This window comes from Neolamprologus multifasciatus, chromosome 20 (genome assembly GCF_963576455.1).
Source record: "Neolamprologus multifasciatus chromosome 20, fNeoMul1.2, whole genome shotgun sequence".
Classification (NCBI taxonomy): Eukaryota; Metazoa; Chordata; class Actinopteri; order Cichliformes; family Cichlidae; genus Neolamprologus; species Neolamprologus multifasciatus.
Genome location: NC_140458.1, coordinates 553688 through 580000, shown reverse-complemented (window position 1 = coordinate 580000; position 26313 = coordinate 553688). Strand labels below are relative to the sequence as shown.

Genomic DNA, 26313 nt, shown 5'->3' with positions numbered 1-26313 from the left:
AAACCTCTAATTTGTGCTTCTGATGTGAAATGAGAACAAAAAACGTTTTTGATAAAGTGCCATCACGCAGCCCTGACACACAAACACACAAACACAACATTACACGGCTTCGGGCTCTGCTGGAGCACTCCCACATCACAGCTGGAAAAGCCAAAGCTAGCCCCGAGCTAGCCGACCTGCGAGGTCATGAAAAGAGCGCAATTCCTCCGTGAGCAGAGCGAGGATCAGTGCGCATCCGTGAAAACAAACGCTGGTTCTGATTCTTCTACAAGCCGTTCCAGGCCTAAATCCTGGGCGTAGAAACGAGTCCTGAAGCTCCACCGCAGTCAAGGCCACAGCCGGCGTGTGCACGCTCAAACATGTCAGTCACGTAAAGTTCACGGCTCTGTCCTCAGCTGGTAGGCACGGCGCTGAAAGCTCCGACATAAAAACGTGTCGGGGCGAGAGACGAGGGCACCTGGAGACGCGCTGCCTTCCAGGAACGACGCCGTGGTGGAAACACTGATTTCCCCCAAGAAAAAATGCATCTACAACCATAACGGGAAAACTTATCTTCAGCACTCGGCGCCCAAATCCTCCACACTGTCACTGTGGTTATGTACATCTTTATTTACAGTCTATGCTAACAATCTCACAGTTGCACTTTTTCTGGATTTGTCTGCAGAAGACGTGAGGATTCATAACAGCGCTGCACGCATTCTCCGGGCCGTGTTTTCTGGAAAAAGGAAACATTTTTCCAGCTTGTGACAGATTTCAAATATCTGCCTGGGAGATAAGACCCTCCCTCCCTCAGAGGAGAAGTCAGCTGAGCACGAAGGGAGGACGGAGCAGAAGGAAGGGAGGCTTCCCATCCTGTGACCTCGACTTTCTCCACCTTCCTGATGCGCTCGTCTTTCATGCGCTCCATCCAGCCGTTATCAGAACAGACGGCTGGGTCACATTCTTTAATTACAGGAGGAGGAAGAAGAGGAGGAGGACGAGCGATAACAGAGACCGAGAGGTTCACGGAAATGAGTTCCAGACCACAACATGAACGTAGAGGTCAAAGGTCAACATCCAGAGTGAGAGACGATGTCGGCTGCCAGTCACGGTGCTGACAGGTCATCACAGCTGATCTCAGTCCCTCCTCTTCCTCCTCCGTTTGTGACACACTGATGAGTAATCAGTAACGAATCACGCTTCATGTTTGGAGGCTGATGCTGGTTTAAGCGCCGCAGCCGAGCGGATGGTGATTCGTTGACCTCGTGTTTTTGTTTGCAGCTGGTGATCGAGGGTCAGTCGGCTCTGGCCAATGACAAACTCAGCTTCACGTTGATGGCTGTGGTTCAGCAGTTTAAGGTTTAGCCGTTAGTTTGGGTTCGAATGAACGCTGTCGGCGTTTTTTCTGCCTGGAACAGAAACACAACGTTTGTAAATCCCTGCTGAAGCAGTGACAGAGAGCAGCTTCCTGTTTCTGACCGTGCGACGTCCATCACACTGACAGAAGCCTCCTCGGCGTGCCGAACATTCCCAGTGTGACGGACTGGCCGTTAATGGTGTCTGGGAGTGCTGAGGCCCTCCAGCTGTTGGCGCTGACGTATGCAGCCGCTGCAGCTGCCAGCTTGTTTCTGTCAGGCCTCCGTGGACACCTCAGCACATCTTCCTGTATCTGTGCTTTGATGGCCCGGCGTGGAACACGCCCACTGACAGTGACGGGGTCGCCCGTTTAACGGCTGTGGAGATTTATGAAGAGGAAGGGCGCTCAGAGATCACAGGAAGTCCTCCAACCTGACGCTTTCAACAGGGCCAAGCTCCAGCTGCGTCACTCAAACTACGACCATTACTTCAACCATCACTGAGGTGGACGCCGCGGTGACGCTCTGCTGCTCTGTAAGGGCTCAGTGAGCTGCAGCTCCGCCCGTGTGGTGGCACGCAAACACACCCCACCTCCACTCCCACCACCTCTTTATGACCGAACTCTGAGAAAACACCTCCTCCCTCTTCTTCAGCTTCCACACCCTGACCAATAGAGAAAATGGTCCCAGTTAAATGGCAGCACAAACCAGTATAAGTCTACGTCGGGCTGCTCAGACAGCAGGCTGAGAACAGATGTGTCCAGATGTGTTTGATGTGAGAACACCTGCAGTAACCGTCAGCCTCTGTGAACAAAAACTAAGAGCTGTTGAGCCTTCCTCCTCCTCTTCCTCACGCTTTGTCCTGCAAGCCCGGCCCCGACCGCGAACTATGAGCTACACCCGACAGACTCCTACCCACCAACCTGCACCTCAGGGCCAGGTGTGACGGCGTTTTACACCTGTGATCACTCCCACCCATTCTATTCTGCATTAGCATGTTGCTATCATTAGCCTTCAGCTGGACACACACACACACAGACACACACTCTTCCTTTAAGAAGAAGACAAACTTTCCACATGGCTTTTTTATTCTCCATGACCTCAGCGTTGGGACTAATAAAGGAGGCGTGTCTGCCGATACTCTGGATACGTCACAGGTTGTGAGCAGGAGGTCAAAATAAAATAAAAACCTGAGATTGTGCAGTGTGTAAACAAAGACCTGTACATGCTCCCTTTGCTGAACACGACAAATACACAAAGCGTGACCTCGTGCCCTCTAAAGTCCACGCCCTCTCTCTCCTTCGTTTCAGCCCCGGCTGAAAAACAAGAAACTCAAACAACGATATTTACCGTCACATTAGCCCCTCTCTCTCCTCTGAGCTGCCGTTGCCTCCCTGCCCAAGTTTCTTAGCGTGTATTTGCCCTCCTTCATCCCTCCATTCAGGGAAAACTCTGATAAATGAAGATGATTGATGGGCTGCTGAGTGCTCCTCCAACGCCGTCCTTCCAGACCTGCAGGATCAACATTCGAAGGGCGGTTCAAACTCTAAGTCACACACGTGGCTTAGAGTTTGGGTGGCTGTGGGGTGGCTGTAGCTCAGGAGGTAGAGCAGGTCACCTACTGATCGGAAGGTTGGTGGTTCGATCCTTGGCTCCTCCAGTCTGCATGTCAAGTATCCTTGGGCAAGATACTAACCCCAAGTTGCTCTCCGATGCATCCATCGGAGTATGAATGTGTGTGAATGTAGTTAATAGCACTAAGTATAGATAAAGTGCTTGTGAGAATGGGTGTGATTGGGTGAATGTGGCATGTTGTATAGAGCGCTTTGAGTGCTCCGAGAGAGTAGAAAAGCGCTATATAAGAATCAGTCCATTTACCATTTACACGTGGCTTTGCCCCCTTCACATTACTGCACCTGTCAGTGTAACTGACGGACGATGGACAACAGGAAGCGGTGGAGAGGAGGTCAGTGTGGAGGAGCCGCAGAGGTGAAAAATAACGGCTGGTTAAATTCAGCAGCGAGTGGGACGTGTTCAAAATATCCTGAGCAGATTTAGAGGCAGCGAGTGAGAATAAGTGACCGAGGGTTTCACAGTAAACACCAGAGTTAAATCTGGTTCTTCTGTCTCTCTGAAGGAGCTCATTGTGCGCCAGCAGCGGGACATTAGCATCAGACTATTCTTAGCGTGGGCCGGCCGAGCAGGAAGAACACAGCTCGCAGTCTGTGGCGTCCTTCAGGAGGACGAGGATGGCGCACAAAAAACCTTCTGTCGAGCCGAACTCGCTCTTCCTCCTCCTGCAGCGCAGAGCTGGACTCTGAAACCGACCTTCTGTCGGAGACACAGGAAACCCCAATGCTCGTGATTTGAAGGCCACGCCCACATCTCACCTCACAGCAGATGTATGATTGGTCACTAAATGCTCCTGAAGGCTCCAGCAGCCAAAATGCAGTCCAGAGGTGGAGCTCAGCTGAAGCTAGCAGCTACAGCCACCTGTGTCAGCATCCACCTGTGTCAGCATCCACCTTTCAGCATCCGTGTGTCAAGATCCACCTGTGTCAGCATCCGTGTGTCAGCATCCACCTGTGTCAGCATCCACCTGTCAGCATCCACGTGTGTCAGCATCCACCTGTGTCAGCATCCACCTGTCAGCATCCACGTGTGTCAGCAACCACCTTTCAGCATCCGTGTGTCAGAATCCACCTGTGTCAGCATCCACCTGTCAGCATCCACCTGTCAGAATCCACCTGTGTCAGCATCCACCTTTCAGCATCCGTGTGTCAGAATCCACCTGTCAGAATCCACCTGTCAGAATCCACCTGTGTCAGCATGCACTTTTCAGCATCCACCTGTGTCAGCATCCACCTGTGAGAATCCACCTGTGTCAGCATCCACTTTTCACATCCACCTGTGTCAGCATCCACCTGTGTCAGCATCCACCTGTCAGTCACAGAGGCCACACTTACCACAGTTGTGCTTGTTCAGGTGTGGTTGACCTTCCAGCTCCTACAGAGGTTTTTCAAATAACACTGAAAATGTTGACCACGCCGCTGACCACGGCGAGACAAGTCGCTCCTGTTATCGCTGAACCCTTTACACGTGTTGTGTTTAAAAACAAGGTTTAAAAAGTACATAAAGTCCTTTATTCAAATCTAGTTTCTTTAAGTGTCGGCCTCTCAGCTGTTTTTTTCCAAAGTCCTAAGAATTTGAAAACATCTGTCTGATATTAATATCGTATAATCACTGTTCTGGATTTATAGAAATGTGTCTTCAGAGCGGGCCTTTCTACAGGGTTGGATGATAAAAATATTCCCTTGGTTTGTTCCTAGATTTGTCAAAGGCGTTTGACACAGTTCAGTTTAAAATGCTTTTAACAAAATTAAATAAAATTGGAACTGGAAATATTAGATAACAATAAGAGAAAAACGGGTCATTGTTAATAACCAGAACTCAAAGGGAGCTCGTGTGTGGGGTTTTAGGCCCGCTCTTATTTTTAATTTACATTCATGATTTTGAAACTATGTCTGTAAAAATGTACTCCCTCTGATGTTTGCAGCTGACACTTATCTCACTCTAATTTTGATGACCTTATAAGAGAAGCAAAAGAAGAGTTATGCTAACAAACTGTCACTTTATATTCATAAAACCAACTTTTTTATCTTTCTACAAAAACAGTTATTTTATAGATGTGTTTATCGAGGGCATTAAACTCTTTCAGGAGTTCTGGTTGATGACAAACTAACTTGGAAACAAAATCCTGAATTTGTCTGCAGAAAGTCGATGAAGTCGATATTCTGAGCAGTAAATTGTTCCTGTATGTTGATATTACATTAATTTTTCATTTATCCACACATAATGTCTAGTACTAGTGTGTGGGCTGCTACATGTCAATCATATCTTCATAGAATTTCATTAATTCAAAATAAATTTTTCTATTTCTCAAACAGACTTTCTTCATCTGCTCCTCTTTTTAGAAAACCCTGAATCCTGTTAATGTGAATATATAATACACATCTCTGTATGTATAAGTGTGTATATGTGATTAGTGATTTACCAGCTGCTGCACTCTGACATTCTTAAATACAGAGGACCTGTTTATTGGACTACCAGCAGCTTCAGTCCATCGCTGCACTCAATACTTTTAATTTCTAACAGTATATTTATTATATTTGTAAATGATTGTATGTAACTGTGTCCGTGCTGCTAACCTGTTGATGTTATAGGGGAGGTGACATTTAAACTTTACATTATTATTATTATTATTATTATTATTGTTGTTGATTCTATTTGTGTACAAATACAACAAAACCCCGCCCCTAATCATGCAAACAGGTGAGTTATAGAAACGTCCTCCCCCTGTACAGGTGTCATGAACAGTCTGTACATCAGGCTATGGAGACTGACTCACCACTGCCTCTGCTGGACGGCAGAGGAACTACAGAGTTTAGCTCCTGAAATTAGAAATAATTTCATATTTTTCTATAACACAAATGATGGCTGTGATATTTTCTGCCTTCTAATTCAGCAGCTAAACTAAAGTCTCTGTCCCGCTGCCTGAACTAGAAATGTGCTGAAAGACAAAGTTTGTGAAGGGGCGTGGCTAAAAACCCTTCGAGGGGTCTGCTGTTTCACCCTGAAACCAGCCGATGAGTAAATAAACCACAGGAAGAGAAGTTAATCTATCACAAACAAACCCCATTAACTCATCTAATCTCCTTTTTAATGAATGTCCCGTTAATCCCATTCCCCCGCCTGTCTGAAGACTCTGACACTCACATCCAGCTGTTTGCCTCATGTTTGCTCTCCAGCTCTTTGTGAATGGCTCAAACACTCCAGCTGACACAATGGTGCCATAAAAGGCCCATTGAGGGGTTCTGTGAATGTAGAGTCGCCGGGAAGGCCGGCACCGCTGCGGCATCAAAGGGAGGTCACGAGGGTGAGCAAATACTGCGAGACAAAGAGAGGGAGCTGAATGGACGCTCAGATCGCAGAGGGCTCATTCCCCCAAAATTGGACTTTTCCGATTTCTGGAATCAAAGCTGAAGCTCGTTCGCTGAAGACGCGCATGGATCATATTATCCAACACACGAAACCTAAACATCAAGTGACAGTCGTGGGTTACCCGCTTACGCTCCCCGGAATCAGCTGACAGCGACGCTGCAGAGCGCCCTCTGATGGACAAACTATGCAACATCAATGATAACATGGATTTTTTTTTTCCCGTCTCTTCTTTACTTTTTAAATTTTCATTGTCCTGAAAGGAGTCACTGAAACAAACTTGTCAAACTTTAGTCAGAGCACGGCCCGAGAAATCCCCACAAAACCAGAGATCGTGGTTTAGACGCTGTCCTCACGTTCACACCTGAGCCGGCAGGTACGCCACGAGCAACCATCTTCACGTTGTCTTCACGTTCTGGGAGCGGAGACCAGAGGAAGCTGAGGGAGCAGGTACAGCGGACAGGTTTCTGTGCGTTCGGGGTCAGAGGTCAAAGCAGAAGGAAGCTGAAGCCTGACGATGACCTTCGACCTGCGTCAGATTACACGCAGAGCGGGAAATGATGAAACGGGGTGAGAGGCTGGGAAGCGGTCGGCCCGAGCCTCACTTTAATTCTTCTTCAGTGTATAAAGCAGCACAGACTGATGCTTCTCCCTCGCAGGTCTGAGCTGCGAGCAGCGCTTTGATTTCTGTCGTCGGCGCTCTGCTGGGCTGCGGTGGCGTTTCCACAGTGAGTCACGCCGCTGCACAGAGGCCTTCTTTATGTGTCTTAGATCAGATCCTGCTTCCCTCGTAGCGTTCGCTTTGAGCTCCAACAGTCGGCATCATTCTTCCGGCCTCTGCCGCTACGTCCTCTTATTTCTGTCACCGCGTGCTCATCAGGCTTCGTCTTCCTGTTTTCCTCTTTTGTCCGTCGCGCTCGGGGTGAAGCACCGCCCCTGAAGCGTACACAGACGCTGACACACAGCGCACATTTTTCTGTCATTCACTTTGTGTAGTGAGCAGGAAAATGAGGAGGAGGGAGGACTGTGACCTTAATAGGAATGAGAGAGGGAAACTGACGGAGCTGATGTGATGGAGGCAGCGTGCAGAGTTTATCAGGCCGTGTTGATGTTGGCGGCCAAATGAGCTTCAATAAGGTGAATCTCATGTCTACATTACACCTGCACAGGTACACAGCAGCTCTCACGCAGCACGCTGTCTGAGCGTGTTCACTACTGCTGACCCGCAGCTCTGTTTTCAGCAGTGCTGCAAACTTCCTGTTCAAATGTTCCAGTATAAAAGTCCAACAGTTTATTCAAACTTACAAAAATAAGATTTACGGATGACCTCGGTGCTCGGGCTCACCTGAGGGCTCAGGTCGAGCAGATTTCTGTTGCACTCTGCTGGTCGTTAAAGTGACTTCCTGCTGCTGGCTGACTCTCTGCTAGGTCACATGACACTTTATTGTTAGAGAGTTTACGGTGTCTGTGCGCGGCCATCCGTGCACGCCTGCCTTCAGATAAAAGGTAAACATACTTCAGACGGTGCTCCAGATCAGAGGTTTTAAATGTGCAGGCTGGGCCCCACGTTTACAGGTAGCACTGCGTGTGTGTGTGTGTGTGTGTGTGTGTGTGTGTGTGTGCGTGCACGTTAATGATAACCGTCACGTTGGTGTGTGCAAAGTTTTGGGGGTTTTCCAAACACTCGGTGAGCCCGCTGGCACCGTGACGTCCAAACCACATCAATAGCAGGAAGAAAAGAACAAGCTGCAGCTGGCAGTGAGCTGCTGCTACACTCAATGGAGAGTGTGTGTGTGTGTGTGTGTGTGCATGTGTGTGTGTGCATGTGTGTGTGTGAGTGTGTGTGCATGTGTGTGTGTGAGTGTGTGGGCATGTGTGTGTGTGTGTGTGTGTGTGTGTGTGTGTGTGAGTGTGCATGTGTGTGCATGTGTGTGCGTGAGTGTGTGGGCATGTGTGTGTCTGTGCATGTGTGTGTGGGCATGTGTGTGTCTGTGCATGTGTGTGTGTGTGTCTGTGCATGTGTGTGTGTGTCTGTGCATGTGTGTGCGTGCATGTGTGTGTGTGTCTGTGCATGTGTGTGCGTGCATGTGTGTGTGTGTGTGTGCATGTGTGTGTGTGTCTGTGCATGTGTGTGCGTGTATGTGTGTGTGCGTGAGTGTGCGCATGTGTGTGTGTGCATGTGTGTGTGCGTGCGTGCGCATGTGTGTGTCTGTGCATGTGTGTGTGTGTCTGTGCATGTGTGTGTGTGTCTGTGCATGTGTGTGTGCGTGCGTGCGCATGTGTGTGTGTGTCTGTGCATGTGTGTGTGTGTGCATGTGTGTGTGCGTGCGTGCGCATGTGTGTGTGTGTGCATGTGTGCGTGTGTGTGTGCATGTGAGTGTGTGTGTGTGCATGTGTGTGTGCGTGCGTGCGCATGTGTGTGTGCGTGCGTGCGCATGTGTGTGTGTGTGCATGTGTGCGTGTGTGTGTCCGCTCCTTCCTCATGTTCGATCTACTTGACAATTGCAGGCTGTCAATGATCAAGTTCCTCAACTCACGAAAGAACAATCACTTCAGCTCAGGCGGCGTCCTGTCACATGACCTCACAGTGCCATAAACAGCGTGTCCTGTGTGTCATGTATGAGACGTTGGAGATGTTTGAATGTTGTGGAGACGCAGTTTTCTGTGAGGACGGCCTGTGAGCGCAGACGCCGCCTGAAGCAAAAGCAGCTCTGCAGGACCCCGAGCTCACCTGAAGAAGGCGCGCGCACACACACACGCACGCAGACACACACGCGCGCACACACACACGCACGCACACACACACGCATGCAGACACACACGCACGCAGACACACACACATGCACGCAGTAGAGGTGGGAATCTCCATACATCCCACAATACATATTATTGCCATTTTTTAACATATTTTGTGATATTCAGATTCTGTACATAAAGGTAAACTTTATCAATCATCATTTTCTCTAATATCAAAGTCTCACACTCAGTCTTTCTCTCATTTCAGTTTGATTGTTGACAAACTGAACGGTTTGTATTACAGTCTAGTCCAACTTAACTGAACAACCATCTGGTACAATTATAGCTATTCTGAACTATGCAGTTTATGAAAACTATGCAGCCCCTTCAGCAACTGAAGAATTTGAAAGTAAATTAAAACAAAATATAATTTTACATTAAATAAAAAAGTTTTAAACTTAATTAAAATAAAACATGTCTTAAATTAAAATAAGTAAACTGTCATGTTTATTAAACACATTTGGACAGTGAAGGAATGTCAGGATTCTTGCTCAGAAAAAGGATCAACATGCTCTGAAGTCAGAGCACAAAAACCTTTTTGTAACAAAATATCCATTTCTGCTGTCCCTGTATCCATACATTATTAGCAAACAAAATATCACCATGCTACACAGTATCAAGTTTTTCCCCACCCCTAGCACACAGACACACACACACGCACAGTATTATACTCTAATCACAGTTTATCGAAACACTCGAGTTCCTTCCTCTGTCATCTCCTCCTCTTTCTATGCCTTCACCTCCTTCATCCTGTTGACCTCCATTTTCACCTCCTCCTCTTCCTCCTCCTCCTCCTCCTCCCTCTCTGGGAGTTTTATTTCAAACTGTATTCATGGGTCTATTATTAGGTTTTTTCCATCTTCCTGTTTTTACCTGTAATAAACATTCCACTGTCACACATTTGAGGAATGAAGACACACACACTCTCACACTCGCACACACACACACACACACACACACACACACACACACTCGCACACACACACACCTGTCCACAGTGTACACTGTAACATCACACTGTGTACAAAACACAGACAGCTGTGACTGATGGTGAAGGATGAGCTCATGCAGTGAATCACATTCTTCCTACAGTTCATCGAGTAGCTGTCAGTGCTCTTCATCTCCTCCTCCTCCTCAGCCTGAGACATGCACAGAGGTGGATTCATGCAGATATGAAAGGAAGGCCTTAAACCTGAGTATGATCATCCTTCTCTGTTTCCTCCTTTACAGCACCGGCTGTTGGCTCTCCACATGTGGACGTGTTGTGTTTTCATAACAGTGATATACCAGTAATTACACTACAGTTACAATTATGTTGTGACTCGTGCTACAAAGGTCTCTCAGTTATCTGCACACCATCACTATATTAGTGTGAAAATAATCAGGAACTTCCATTTTGAGGAAACTCGACTTAAACATGAGCTAAGGTCATGAGGTCAAGCTCACTGACATTCAAATCCACCCAGGATTTTCAGTACGTGCACCTATGGTAACAACTTCAAAATCCACGGGCTCTTTCTACCTGCTCATGTTTCTATAGCAGCATCACCGTGACAGCTACAACATGTCGACGGTCTGCAATCGATGTCTGGCAGCCCTGGCAGGACCGCCAGAGTCTGGTTTCTCTTTTAGAGGGAGAGATAAGGAGGAAGAGGAGGGTGTCAACGAGGAGGAAGAGCAGAATACAAAAGATAGGGAAGCAGAGATAACAGGAGTCTGGGCTGTGTGAGAGAGTGAAGGAGGAAGATGTGACCGTATACATTTCTGCCTGCATGGAGCTCGAGATCAGGATTTCACCATTTCACTGAACACACAGACACACACACACACAGACACACACACACACACACACACACACACACACACACACACACAGACACACACACACACAGAGGAGAGGCAGCTCTGCGGGTTCAGACAGGCTGCCTCACATTCCTCTCTTCTTTATTCAGGTGGGGGGTTAGATGGGCACACACACACACACAGACAGACACACACACACACACACACACACACACACACACACACAGCGCCCACCTACGTTCTTTCAGGACAAAAGTAGAACCTGAAGTCCCTCCCCCTCCGCTCGCTCTCCCAGCAAACACCGCCGATCCGCGGCCAGAATCACCTCCCGACTAAACATGAGAGCTGCAGGTTTCAGTGGTTTGTTCGTGCGTTTGTCATTAACAGACGTGTCACATGCAAACACACGCTGAGACATAAAAACAACGAAGGAAAATCAGCACAAACAGGCTGCGCAGCACTGAAGCATCAGAATCACAGTTTTTATGTTTTTATGACCTTTTTCATCAGTCGGTAAAATATTTAAACTGAACAGAAGCTGAAATGAAGTTTGTTTACAGCTCTACAGGACTGTGGATTTATCACACCTTTAATCATCTTTGATGTGGACTTCAGCTTTGCTAATAACACTGAACACAACTACCCACAATTCACTTTGTTTGAATTACAGCAGCGAGGCAGCAGCGACTTGACGGTCCTCAGTCTGAACAATGGCAGAAATGGAAATTACTGCGGAGCCGTGTGGTAACAACATGAATCTGAGCTGTGACCTTGTGTATGTCAGTCCCCGCCTTTCTTTTTGTTTGGTCGGCCCTCCTTTTGTTGTCTTATGTTCAAATGTCATTGTCTATAAAACGTTAGCACGATGACGCTCCTCAGCTCATTTTAGAGCGCCATCCTCGGGGTTTAGTTCACACTGAGCCAAGATGGCAGCGAAGTCACAAAACCTTCCTGTGTGAGGATGATTAATGTTTGCAGGTAGAAGGTGACTTCTACAAACCCTCCACATCGATATCGGGCGCCGCCGCCTCCCTCTGTCCTGCTCTTTCTGTCGTTCGTTCAGATCATTTCAAATGATCGTCGGAGATGTTGAAACGGTACAGATCAAATATTTCATTCCTGCATCGCTCCAACAAGCTCAGACAGACTTTTAAAAACCACTTTGGAATAATCTCACAATCTGATCCATCCTAACCCCACACGCTACTCAAAATTCCCACGGGAACTGAAACGTTCCAGCTCTCCTGAGGACAGAAGGACAGAGCTCTGGAAACATTCGGCACCACAGAAGAAGAAGAGCAGCCGACACAGGGAGCAGACCTACCTGTCCGAGGTCCAGCGTGACGTTCACCCTGTTGAACTCAGTGCTGCGGGACAGCGGCGGGCTCTGCCACCATCGCTCCGTCCCGTCGATGGCGTTGGTGATGGGATGGGCGCGGTCGCTGTGGCCCTGGCTGCAGATGTCGCAGTACTGCCCCTGAGAAGAAACAGAAATCAATCATCCTGTTACACCAGCTGTTCGGGGAACATCTGCCCATGAAGCGTCTCAAAGGCTGATGACAGGACAGCAGCGTTCCTCATGGCGGGGTCACGGCTGCTCCACAACAGCACCGTGACATAGGGCTGCCACAAACGATTATTTTGATAGTCGACTAATCAGATCATCATCCATTACAGCTTATTGCACCAGCAGCATCTGCTCTTATATAACTATCATTAGCTTACAGCTTTAAGTGTTTAAGGTGCTAACTAAAAATAAAGACAAGATGATAGTTTATTAAATTTTAATGAAATTTGCAGATTGTTTTGGTGAAGTTTAATAAACTCCTTGCTATCTAAACTATAACAGGACACCGGAGTAAATTCTCCAGCATCTCACACTTCTGATAATCAGCTGTCTGCTTGACGTTTATTCAGCTGTGTAAAAACTATAATCTCAGCCAAACAGATTTACTCAGGAACAAATAAAATACTAAAATAAAAGCCAAACAATAACATTTTTAAGTTATCTAAGTGACTTATATATCATGTTTAACCTGAGTAGTGAAAGACAGCGGTGGGTTTGAAAACGATTAGCCGGGAGTCCGGTGTTCTCACGGCTCTAGTTAGCCTAGCCCCCGGCTAGCTATCGAGCTAGTGGGTAACAGACGTCTCCGAAAACGTCGGAGCGCTTTTGAAAATATGTGGTGTCTTGATAAACTGAGCAGATATTTGAGGTTTACACAGCTACATTCTCGCCTGAAAATATGTTAAACGTTTATTTTGTGACCCAGAAAGAATAATAAGAGTAATATTAAAACTAACTAGCTGCCGCCATTGTTGGAAACTGAGCTGGGCTGCGCTATGAATTCTGGGACACAGCTTCTTCTTCTTCGGGGTTAAACGGCAGCTGGCATCCTTGTACATGCAGTGCTGCCATCTTCTGTTTCAGTCCGTTATTACACTCTTAAATCCTACTACTTATTCCTGCGTCTTTTGGGATCTTGCAAAGCTTCAAACGACGTCGACTATTAAATCAGTCGTCGATTTTGATAGTCGACTAATCGTGGCAGCCCTAACCGTGATTCTGTTTTTCCTTTTCATTCATATTTCCTGTTTCTGTGAGGTTTTGCGCATTAACTTGTGTTCTAAACGCTTTGCCTGCTGGCTTATTTTGGGCCTTTCCAGCACACCGTTAGCCGGAGCAACGACCAGGCATGCATAATGTAAGGTTAATACATCACGGTGGTGGGTTTAGGTGGGGGCCGGCTGCAGGTAGCTCCACAGTGCACACGCCCGCTGCACACGTGACACCCACTTCGAGTCCCCGTTTCTGTCCTGGTGGTCCGCTCGGCCGTTTGGCCCAAAGTAAGCATTAGCATAAACTCAACAAGTGCCGACCTGAACAAAAACCCAGGTCAGGGGCCGTTATCACAGCAGGTCCCTGAGGTCAGAGGTCACGTCTCTGTGGCTCAAACCATCCCCCACTGTTTGATGAGCTGTTAGAGCTGAGCTGTGACACCAGAGCGCCGTTAGCTTTCGGTCAACAGCACGCTCTGCTGCAGGTCTCAGATCTGCTCGCCGGCCTCTGCCTCGTGGCTTTATTTGTCATTAGAAGCCAGAAAACCAGCAGCTGCTGATGCGAACAGAGAGCTGTGGATAATCATGAAACTTCAGCTGAGTACAATGATGTGATCTGTTTTTGAAAACCTGCATGGAGTCCCTCTCCTGCCGACCCTTTGGCCCAAAATAAGGTTTAAGCATCTTTTCTTCCTGAACACTGAACTTCTCCCCTCACACGTCTCTGACCCTCGCTGTGTCTCCGTCTCTGCTCACTAGAGCGTGCTCGCCGCCTCGTACACCTCCTGCACTTTTAATGAATAAAAACACTCCCACATCGTGCTGTCAGGACACATTGTGTGTGTGTGTGTGTGTGTGAGACAGTGGAGCGACCTGGCTTAGAGGCCCCGCCCTCTCAGGCCAGCAGCCCTCGACCACATTTTTGGGGAACACTGTTCCTGCAGCAGGAGGATCAGGACGAGCTGCAGAAATACTGGGGCGTGCGCTCAGTGTGGAGGAGGACAAACAGCAGCTGAATTCAGGCAGTAAACTGTAAAATGAGGTCTTCTGTGCCCCCCGCCCCCCCTCGGAGGAATGTGAAGTCGCCTCAGGCTGCAGGTTTCTCTGCTCTGCTGCTTTCATGCTTTCTCCACCTTTATCTCCACCTCTGATCTCTGTGAACTTCAGTCTGAGCCTAACAGCCATCACTCCTGACTTCTGCAAACTCAACGTGAGCTCATTTTTATTTTTCCCCCCCAAACTCGATGATCTCGCGGTAAGATGGCGGGCGAGCCTGCTCTGATTGGACGACACGGGTCAGTCAGTGTGAGGAATGCAGGGACAGGTGGGAGAGAGGGCAGCGAGTGTGCAGGTTATCACCCGCAGAGCTGCTGTAATGGTTAACCTGCTGGTGCTGTTCAGGAGCCTTTGCACTGATGAAAAACTCTCTCACACACACACACACACACTCACTCACACAGACACACACACACACACACACACACACAACACAGACACACACATACACGCACACACACACACACACACACGCACTCACACAGACACACACACTCACTCACACAGACACACACATACACGCACACACAGACACACACTCTCTCTCACACACACACACACACACACACACACACACACAGACACACACTCTCTCACACACACTCACACACACACACACACAGACACACGCACACACACGCACAGACACACGCACACGCACACACACACACACACGCACACACACTCTCACACACACACACACACACACACATACACGCACACACACACACACACACACGCACTCACACAGACACACACATACACGCACACACACACACACAGACACACACGCACACACACAGACACACGCACACACACACGCACACACACACACACACGCACAGACACACGCACACAGACACACGCACACACACAACTCTCTGCTTCCTTAAATCAGAGGAAGGGCGAAACAGAGCCAACGAAGCCGAGCGTGAAATAACGAGCTGGCAGCAGCTTTGTGCACGCCGCCGACCTCCTCTGCTCTTCAGCGAGGAAGAAGAACCAGGTTACAGACAGACGTCAGCTCAGCTACTTCAGGTTTTATGGAAGTTTATTCTTTAGAAACATGAAAATCCAGGTTCAGAATTCTGCTTTTGTGTTTCCATGAGAACTTCACACGTCACACATCTGAAAACAAAACAACTGGAAATACGAAGTCCTGGATGAATCACCTCAGTTCCTTAAGGTGCTTTCTACTGTAAGGTAAAGACCCTACAATGATGGAGGCAGACCCCAACCATCAGACAACCCCTTCTGAGGAGGGCCGAGTACAATAACCTCAGTTTGATCTGCATTAAGAAGCAGAAAGTTAGTGGCCATCCAGGTCTTTATGTCTTTAAGACATTCCTGCAGTTTAACTCATTGGTGTGTGTTATCTGGCTTCATGGACAGATAGAGCTGGGTGTCATCTGCATAGCAGTGTAAATGTATGCTATGTCTTCTAATGATGCTGCCTAGGGGAAGCATGTATAATGTAAACAGAATTGGTCCTAGCACTGAACCCTGTGGAACTCCATAATTAACCTCAGTGTGTGAAGAGGACTCTCCATTTACATGCACAAACTGGAGTCTATTAGATAGATATGATACAAACCACTGCAGTGCAATACCTGTAATACCTGCAGCTGTTCTAATCGCTGTAACTCATGAACAAACTGCAGGATTTGATTATTTTCGCACGGCTAAACTTACAGAACCCGCTGGTCTGAGATTGATGTGTGAAAGGTCCTCAGTTTATTACTGAATTATTTTTGTATCACAAGATAAACCAGCTAAAAGAAGGTTTTTGCTTCAGTGTGGAGGGGCCGTAAAGGGGAGGGGCTAAAGCAGCTAACTTGAGAGGATGGGTGAGGGGCTGCCAGCAGACTCCGTTTTAGATAAAGAAGGATTATTTTAAACTGTGAGTCATGCAAAGCTCCGCTGACACAGACAAAGAGTAAACATGAGCTCGGGTGAAGTCTGGACTGCTGCTCACGCTTACACGGGACGGATCTCCCCTCTTACACTCACTGATGCTTATAAACTCGGTCATATACCTTATAATGACACACACGCACACACTGCGTGCTGCAACTACTCGGAGTGACGCCACGAGCACCTGCTTCAGATCTACACCTCACAGCGACTCACCTGGATGGTCTGGCTCGGGTCTCCGGACACCGGGCCCCCGACCAGCTTGCAGTACAGGTCCTGGACGCTCCTGCCGGTTTCGTCCTCCCCGCAGGTCGCCGTGGCGGTGATCTTCGTGCCCTCCGCCAGGTTAAAGTAGGGCGGGTGGAGGCTGTATCCGTTCACCCCGTTGGTGGGCAGCTCCTGGGCCGAGGCGAGGCGCCAGCAGCAGGTCACCAAAAGCGGCCACAGCAGCTCCGAGAGCCGCGCAGGACCGCTCACCATCATCCCACCTGCCCGACAAACTCCAGGAGCAAGCTGTGAGACGGGGTGGCGAAGTCTTAGAAAGTTACCGAGGCTGTGAGGGGGGGTCAAAGCTTCTGCGGGACCGGAGCGCGTGAAGTGAAAATGCCGCAGAGAGGAAGAGGAGGCGCTGAGTCCTGGAGCGGAGCGCACAGCTTTCTGTCCTCTCCGAGAGTCGCTCCAGCAGGAACACTCAGTCCTCCCCCTCCCTCCCTCTCTCTCGCCTCACCCTCCCCTACCCCATCTCTGGCCCGGCCCCAGAGTAGGAGGAGGAGGGCGCAGAGCTTCCTCGTAGGCCTGCGGCCAACTGAAGCTGATTTTAGTGGCTGAAGACTCGAGTTTATGAGCTGTTGTTAGATAAACCGTGAACCTGTTTGATGTCTGAGGTCTGGTTTTAGCAGCACGAATGAGTCCAGATCTGAGTGTACATGAAACATGTTTGATTAAAATACTGATCGTTGTGTAAAAACAGACACGTGACTGAAAGGTGCAACAACCCAGAACACACGAAACAGCTGATGGAGAAAGACACCTGCGCAGGCCTCAGAGGTGGAGCTCAGAGGTGGAGCAGCAGCTGCAGGAGGAGGAGTGCTTTAACCTGTGTAGTACTTTAAGTAGTTTAATTTGAACTTGAAGAAAGCGTCTTTCCTCAGTGTGCTGCATCACGTGATCCAGGGAATTACCTGCCCAGGTAATAAAACTGTTGCTGTCATCTGTTTATGAGCGCCGATCAAACTCCATTTGATTGAAAACGGAGCGAGCGGCCGGTCACTGGAGCCTAGTTAAAGGTCAAAGCTGCAGGTCGCTGTGCTTGTGGACCTCTGAAGCCTCGGGCTTCTGTCGTGGCTGTGTCATTCTTCTTCTGTGGTTATAACCCGCCCTCCGTGCTCTCCGCCTCCTGGGAGCTGCGGCAGCGTCTGTGTTTGGCATCCACAGAGACCCGCTAATCAAACCTACATGAGCGCTCTGTTAGTGCAGTGACCTCACAGCAGCCATATTATTGGTCACGTGATGTCATTAAAAATGCTCCAAAGGCTCCAACAGCACATAAACGGACCACAGGTCCAGCTTAGCCTAGCAGCTACAGCCCTCTGTGTCACCATCCACCCGTCAGTCACAGAGGCCACGCCCTAAAATTACAAACCTTAAACCAGGCGTGTTACACAAACACCCTCCCCGTACAGGTGTGATTGTGGAGGAAATGATCCGCAGAGAGCCAACAGTTTGTGTATCAGGCTGTAAAGTTTTAACACGACTCACTGCTGCCTCTGCTGGACGTCAGAGGAACCGCAGGGTTGACGGGAAACACCTGCAGAGCTGAGTGTGTTTCTCATGGAGCGCTGCCGTGTAATTACGTGGCTCCAGGAGCCACTTTAGAAGATTAAAGAGTTTGTCCCACACTCTCAAACACACAGATAAAAGGTGCTCAGGTGAGTCGGGCACAGTTCATACTGAACAGGTAGCTTTGGTTCAAGTTGCAGAGGTTCTAGAGTAGAGTAGAGTAGAGTAGAGTAGCCGTGTATTGTCCTTGAACATGTAGAACAAAACTGTGGCATGAGAAGTTTAGGCAACACAGGAAGAAAACACTGAGCATCACTGCTGTTCGGTCTCACACAGGAACACAACAGGTAGCCCCGCCACATCATGCTATTCTGTAATCTGCAGAATATACAAATTAGTACTATGACAACACACGCACACTCACAAACAACAGGTGGGGGGGGGGGGGGGGGGGGGCTGCGGTCCACGACATCATCCAGAGCCAGGAGCGAAAAACTGTGATAAACTGAGTGTTTAGAGCAGTCTGGACACGTGAGCTCGTTACTAGACAGGAAGTGAGGAGAAGAAAAATCAGTCCATGAAGAGTTACTTCCTGCTGGTGAGTTTAAAATCAGGAGGCGGGCGTGGTGTTTGCTGCAGGAAATGGACTCTTAATGAAAGGAACGCGAACAAGAGACGAGAAATAAAGTGTGAAAAACTCACAGCGAGCCAAACACAGGAAGAGAAGAAGAAGAAAGAGGCCTTGGCGTTTCACCTCACTAATCCCGCCTTTCTCCCTGAACTCTATAACTAATCTACTTCATGGTTACCACAGAGACCAAAGGAGGAGCGAGGGATAGGTCACATGTTGTCATGGAAACTGCTAACTGCTCCATCAATTGAACCCACTCAGCCCCGCCTCCCCAAACACACACAGATGAAGAGGTCTGTGTGCAGCGAGGAACAAAGTTTGAAGTGAGCAGCGAACTGAGCTTCATTCAGGCTCTGATCCAGAGGTCAGCCCGAGAGACGCGCCCGACATCCACGAGGTGTCCTCCGAATAATGAGGGAGATTCACAGGAATACCCAGGGGAACGCTGCAGAGTCCAAAACGCTGCGTGAAATAAAAACAGAATGAAATCATTTCCGACTCGCATCAACCCAAATTTATTCACACCACAGAAAACATTTGAAGGAGAAAATGAACCATTTCAATAAAGTTTGACTTTGATGGCGGCAACACGTCTGTAAAAGTTGGGACGGGTCGACAAAACGCTGAAAACTGAGAAGAGAAACAGCCGGAGGAAGATTTGACCTGTCGGCAGCTGGGTCACCCTGTTCACCGAAGTCTATTTACCAACATACGCAAAGATATTACCCATAAAAACACACAGAAACATTGGAAACCAGTTTATGGCACAACACCGGTGTCACAGAAATGTCATGTGATGTGTTTACTGTCACCACTGTGCTCATCTAGATTTGCCACAGCGGGGTTTGAGAGGACAGAGACGGGAAGCGAACGCCGCCGTGTCGTATTTGCGACGCAAACAAAGCCCAGACGTGTTTATTTGTGTTCATTTGGGCCAGAGCGGCCTGCTCTCAGCGCCGTGTGTGCGAGCAGGTATGGACATGTCCGCCTCTTTGTTTCCTACAAGAAAAGCCTTCAAACACACTCCTGGTGGCTCCTCCTCCTGAGTGCTGAGGACACGCCTCCCACAGGGGAGGGGGTGACGGTGGGTTCACCTGTACAGCAGGTCAGACAGTCGGAGGCTCTTTGTAACAGGATTAAATCTGTGTGACCAAAATGTTTCAGTGAGTCTACACAGCAGGCTCCGCCCACCCCTGCCCTCCTCGTCTGCTCCTCCTTTGCTTTGAAGTCTAAAGAGACAAAGAGATGAGCCGAACAGAGACAGAGATGATGGAAAGACAGAAAAAGGGAGGAAGAGCAGGAGGTGAGGAGGAGAGGGAGTGCCACGAGGAGGAAGTAGGAAGAGAGAGCGGGAGAAGCCGTCGCAGCTGCAATAAAACCCTGACAGAGACACGGCGAGCGCCGTCCAGAGGGGTCTCGGGTACCTGCTTCACGTTCAGAACGTTGTTTGGCGAGCTGCAACTCGCTCGGCGCCAAAAACACTCAGACACGACCCAGCTTCAGCTTTTTTTAAAAAAACCTTTAATCAGCTAAGAGTCAGACGAGCGCAGCAGAATAACGAGGCCTTAGCACAGGGTGGGCCATCTCAGGCCTCGAGGGCCGGCGTCCTGCAGGTTTTAGATCTGGGTCAACACACCTGAATCACATGATTCGTTCGTTACCAGGCCTCTGGAGAACTTCAGGACATGTTGAGGAGCTAATTTAGCCGTTTAAATAAGCTGTGTTGGTTCGAGGTCACATCTAAAACCTGCAGGGACACCGGCCCTCGAGGCCTGAGATGGCCCACGCCTGCCTTAGCATCAGCTTATTATTATCATCAGTGTTCCAGTAACAAGCAAATCTGTCCATGAAAGTGAATCAGCTGTTACTGGGTCAGCTGACCAAACAATCTCCAGCCGCTCAGCTTCATGGTTGTTTTTTATCTGGGAAATCATTTCTGCTGTTTGGATAAAACATCTGATTTTCATGGAGAACCCTCACAACGTTCAGATTCACAGAGCAGTGCGAGTGACCCTGAAGGCCTCGGGGAGACATACCTGGCAGCTCCAGAGGAGGAGGGGATGCTAGCTACCTGCTCAGAGGCTCACCTGAGGGACAATAAAGTGTGGGAACAGAGCCGTAAACCGGCCTCATTACAGACCCTGAAACCGCACCACGCCCCTCTAACCTCTCATTTCATTGGCTCACGTCGTCCTTACAGCCAGGTTGGGGCAGACGGTCACCCAAACATTAAAGGGCGCTGTAACGGAGCTTCTCTCCACTCTTCTTTGTGTTTCACTGTGTGTGATCGTCCTCAGTAAGTTTCTACTGAGACAGACATGAAACTCTGGTTTGATGGGAGAAGTTCAGTCCCAGCTTTTCACATTTAATCTTGACCTTTGACCTCTGCAGAGAGGCTCGAGGATCCAGACTCTGATGAAGAACTGAATCTTTAAATATCCCCATCATCTTCTTTTGCTCTTCGGCCCCACAAACAGATGATGAGCACAGTTCAGGTGTGGGTGAAGAGGAGGTGCACCTCCAGAGCTGAACACCTGAACACACCTGTGAACACGTGATGACGTAAAATAGAGTTGATGTCTCCAAACCGGTCTTGATCTCAGATCCCTCAATCTTGTCTTGAGGCAACCATCAGTGGAGCGGGGGGCGGGCTTGCTGGGCTTAAGCCCGGGTCATCTTTTCAGAAGCCCGGGGGCTTTTGGAGTGTAACTTGTTTCATAGCTAGAGGCCCAACTGACAAACTGTATAAACAAAACTACACACAATACTCGAAGCACAGAGCGCACAGTCGTAAATTCCCCCTATTTTTGGTATGATCCAAGCTCAGGCACTGGGCGACTGAGCTCATCACTGACGCCTGTGAGCGAGGGGGGGGGGAGCTGCAGACAGAGGAGAGCTGAAGTTTGAGCAGGTACCAAAGCAAATCATTCGTACAAATAATGTAAACATGACGGTGAATCACAAAAGATGTCAGACTGATCACTTGACCCATATTACGTTACTCGCTCTTCAAGTGAATCAACAAACGGTGAAATGAAAAGCTGAACAACAACAAAGCTGTTTCTTTAGAGTCTCAGCTCACATGTGTGTTTATTTCATATTTTCAGTTGTTTCCCTCCACGGCTCAATAAATCAGTCATGCACTGATATACAAGAATGGACATGAGGAGCTTCTTTCAAAGAAACAACTCAGGTAGATGTTATTTTATTTATTATGCTTTGTATGTTGTTCAGTATATTTCTATGCAAAACAAGAGGAACTTCAACACACAGCAGTATATTCACAGTTTAAACCAGATATTTACACTTTAGGGAGAAAACACAAAAACATTATTTTACTGTTAAACATCAATTTAAACTTGTTTTGTTTTGGATAAATAAATATTGAAATAACCTTTGAATTAGTTAAATGTCAGAATAAAGACAGACAGAGCTTCTATTTTTATCGCTTTCATCAAATGTAGGAGCACATGTACACTAAGTTTATTGTTCATTAATAAACTCCAGACGTTTCCATTCTGAGCTGAAGAAGCTTCTGATTGGTTTGATTGATTGATATGTTTATTGATTAGCATTCAAATATCTCAGTGAAGACAGAACAAAGATTTACCACAAAGCAAGAAAGCATGAGACAAGGCTAATCAAAAGGTATTGGCTGAAGCATTTGCTTATTACGCCAACCCTTTTAACAAAAGATCTTTTTAGCATGCAGCTCCTGTACACAGGGCTCGAAGCAAATAATAAAATTCAATTCAATTCAATTTCATTTATATAGCGCCAAATCACAACAAATGTCGCCTCAAGGCGCTTCATAGATACAGAGAAAAGCCCAACAATCATATGACCCCCTATGAGCAAGCACTTTGGCGACAGTGGAAGGAAAAACTCCTTTTAACAGGAAGAAAACCTCCGGCAGAACCCGGCTCAGGGAGGGGCGGCATCTGCTGCGACCGGTTGGGGTGAGAGGAGGCAAACAAAGCAAAAACAAAACAAACAAACAAACAAAACAAACAAGAAAAAACACCACCACCTTAGTAAGTAACTACATCAAAGCAAAAGAATCAAGAGGTTTTCTGTTTTTGTTTTTGTTTTGTTTTTTTGCTCTTTTCATTCTTGATATATATATTTTTCTAATACTCTATTTTTAAACATATTTTTAAACAAGGAAAATGAACTACACCTTTTTAAATCACTGTCATAACTATTCCACAGGTTAACTCCTCTAACAGAAACACATCTCTGCTTATATTTGTCCTTATCTTGTTTTTTTTAAAGAAATCTGTTCCCCTTAAGTCATATTGACTCTCTCTGACTTTGAACAGCTTCTGAGTACTGGGGCAAAGCAAGTTATTTTGTGCTTTATACATTATCTGTGCCATTTTATATTCAACTAAATCATAAAATTTCAGGGTATTCAGATTAATAAACAAATGTTAGTTGGTTCTATATAGTTTGATTGGTTTATAATTCTTATAGCTCTTTTTGCAACTTGAAAATAGGAAGAGTGTTCGTTTTATATGCATTACCCCATATCTCCAGACAGTAAGTCATATATGGAAGCAACAGAGTACAATAGAGTGTGTATAATGATTTTTTGTTCAGGACATGCTTTGTTTTATAGAGAATAGCAATGGTTTGTGACATTTTTGTTTTCACATGGGTTTATATGAGACTTCCAACTCAGCTTATCATCAATTATCACTCAAGAAATTTATTTCGTACACTCTTTTCAATTTCAATTCCATTAACCCTGATTTTAGATACATTTTTCATTTGTCTAGTGCCAAAAATAATCAATTTTGTTTTCTTTATATTTAATGATAACTTATTTACATCAAACCAGTGTTTTAATATATTTAACATCCTTTTCCGCTGTAGTCAGAAGCTGTTCCAGGTTTTACCTGAGCAATACAGAGTGGTATCATCAGCAAACAATACACATTTTAACAGTTTGGAAATGCTACATATGTCATTTATGTATAATATAAATAATTAGGGCCCAGCACAGAGCCCTGAGGAACACCACAAGTTACCTTCAACTGCTTAGATTTTACATTATTGAATTCGACATATTGATATCTGTCATCCAGGTAACTTTTCATCCACTTGTATGCTAACCCTCTTATGCCATATCTCTCTAGTGTATTCATTAATATAGAATGATCAATCGTATCAAACGCCTTTTTTAAGTCTATAAAAACACCAACAGTATATTCCTTATTATCTATAGCATTAGATATCCCTTCTACAAGTTCCATCACTGCCATCGAAGTGGACCTTTTCACTCTAAAGCCATATTGGTTATCACTTAGGAGATTATGCTTCTCAATATATTTATCAAGTCTATTAACAAATAACTTTTCTAAATTTTTGAGAACTGTGGGAGCAGTGATATTGGCCTATAATTGGTAAACTGACTTCTCTCTCCGTTTTCATGGATTGGAATAACTTTTGCTATTTTCATTTGTGAGGGAAATACACCAGTTTGAAAGGACAGATTACAAATGTATGCGAAAGGTTGCACTATATATTCTATAATACTTTTAACTAATATCATGTCAATACCAAAACAGTCAGTGGACTTTTTATTTTAAATGTCTTCACAATGTTAATTATTTCTCTATGAGTTACAACACCAATAAACATGGAGGACACATTCTGAGTAATATGTTTATTTAGGTCGTTATTATTTCTTGACTCTGGAATTTCTTTTGCTAAATTAAAGCCAACATTTACAAAGAAATCATTAAATTCATTTGCAATGTCTTTAGTTTTATCAAGCACAATATCTTTATCTTTTTTTAAATAATCTGGATAATTCTTATTTTTTGAGCCCTTTTTGATTATACTATTTAATATCCTCCATGTTTCTTGTGTGTTACTTCTACTTTGCTCCAATAATTTGTGGTAATATTCTTTCTTACTTGTTCTTATAATATTTACTAATCTATTTTTATATAACTTGTACTTTATTTCAGCATCTTTTGTCCTCTGTTTTATGAATCTCTTATATAGATTATTTTTCTTTTTACATGCATCTTCGTAGCTGTATCAATTGTTATTCTACTTGGTTTTATAATTACAGGGAAAAGGGAGTTACTATACATTGTATTTATGAAATCTGTTGTTTTCTGATGTCCATTTGGGTTTAGCAAATCTATATTAAAATCACCACAAATTATTTGCACTTTTTTATCATTTAGATTGCTAAACATAGCAGCAAGTTTTTCATTGAATGTCTCAAGGCATGAACCTGGTGTCCTATAGATGCAACTTATAATTATATTGTTAGCTTTTTCAACATGGATTTCAATAGTGACACATTCCAATACGTTATCTATGGTGCTTGACATACATTCAATCAGACTACATTCAAACTTTATCTACATATAAGGCAACACCGCCTCCTTTTTTATTCACCCTGTTCATTGTAAATAATTCGTATCCTTCCAGTCCCATTTCACTAATTTTCTCATTATCGAGCCATGTTTCTGATATTGCAATTATATTAAACTTTTTAACTTACTTAAACATTCTGTAATTTTAGAAAATTTTTTATACAGGGCTTCTACTATTGAAATGTATGACCGACAATGCATTTGCCATTTTAATATTCATATTGAATTGGTCATCCGTATAGTACTCACAAGTATTATTGGTGTTATTGTAGAAGTGGGTATCTGGGTCAATGTTACTTTCAGGGTCATGCATGTTGTGCTCTGCATAGTTAAACGTTTTGAAGTTCGTTTTCTCAGCGTGTGTGGCAAAATAACCACCTTGACAGTCCTTTTCATAATCAAATTCTTCCTCTTCAATATCTCTGAATGGAAACCTATAATCTGTGTCCAAACTTATCATTTATGTGTTTTTGTTTTTGTTGTTGTTTTTTGAGCCGTAAGGCCAGAAACACTTTCCATACCCATTGTTCATTATCCAATCGTCACTTTTCCAATAGATTCCAGAGCAGATTCCTGATTATTTATATTGCTCTAAGTCTTTGAGTTCTCTTATCATCACAACTTTCGCTTCTTCGGGATTGCCATTTAGTCTTATCATTACTTTGCAGTTCCTCGTCCATGTCGCTTGTATCTTATTTTGTTTTCTCAGGCTGCGTGCCTGTCTTGCAATTTCAGCAGTCTTTTTCGTTTCGTTTTGGTTGGTAGAGTCCATGTGAGTAAACTGGTGGCACAGCTGTGGATGCATATAAGGCAAAACACAGAAGCTGTTTCTGTGACATGGGAACATCAGGAGATTCAATTCAATTCAATTCAATTTTATTTATATAGCGCCAAATCACAACAAATGTCGCCTCAAGGCGCTTCATAGATACAGAGAAAAGCCCAACAATCATATGACCCCCTATGAGCAAGCACTTTGGCGACAGTGGAAAGGAAAAACTCCCTTTTAACAGGAAGAAACCTCCGGCAGAACCAGGCTCAGGGA

General features: G+C 46.1%; 1 protein-coding gene and 1 long non-coding RNA gene across 4 annotated transcripts in view; both read right to left on the bottom strand.

The window, feature by feature from the left end:
- Window positions 1-12249, bottom strand: part of LOC146493964 (uncharacterized) — a 14675-nt gene extending 2426 nt beyond the window's left edge. The window contains exons 1-2 of one of the 2 annotated variants that reach the window (XR_014871734.1): window positions 3934-12249; window positions 1-3843 (exon numbers count right to left, since the gene is read on the bottom strand). The exon at window positions 1-3843 is cut by the window's left edge and continues 2426 nt beyond it. This is a non-coding gene — a long non-coding RNA (uncharacterized LOC146493964). The remainder of the gene's footprint in view (window positions 3844-3933) is intronic. The other variant, XR_014871735.1, reaches the window with a different exon arrangement.
- Window positions 1-17166, bottom strand: part of lama5 (laminin, alpha 5) — a 71599-nt gene extending 54433 nt beyond the window's left edge. The window contains exons 1-2 of one of the 2 annotated variants that reach the window (XM_085147393.1): window positions 16677-17166; window positions 12256-12408 (exon numbers count right to left, since the gene is read on the bottom strand). In XM_085147393.1, coding sequence (XP_085003519.1) covers window positions 12256-12408; window positions 16677-16943 — 420 coding nt within the window. In that variant the 5' untranslated portion in view covers window positions 16944-17166. The remainder of the gene's footprint in view (window positions 1-12255; window positions 12409-16676) is intronic. The other variant, XM_085147395.1, reaches the window with a different exon arrangement.
- Between the last annotated feature and the right edge of the window lie 9147 nt (window positions 17167-26313).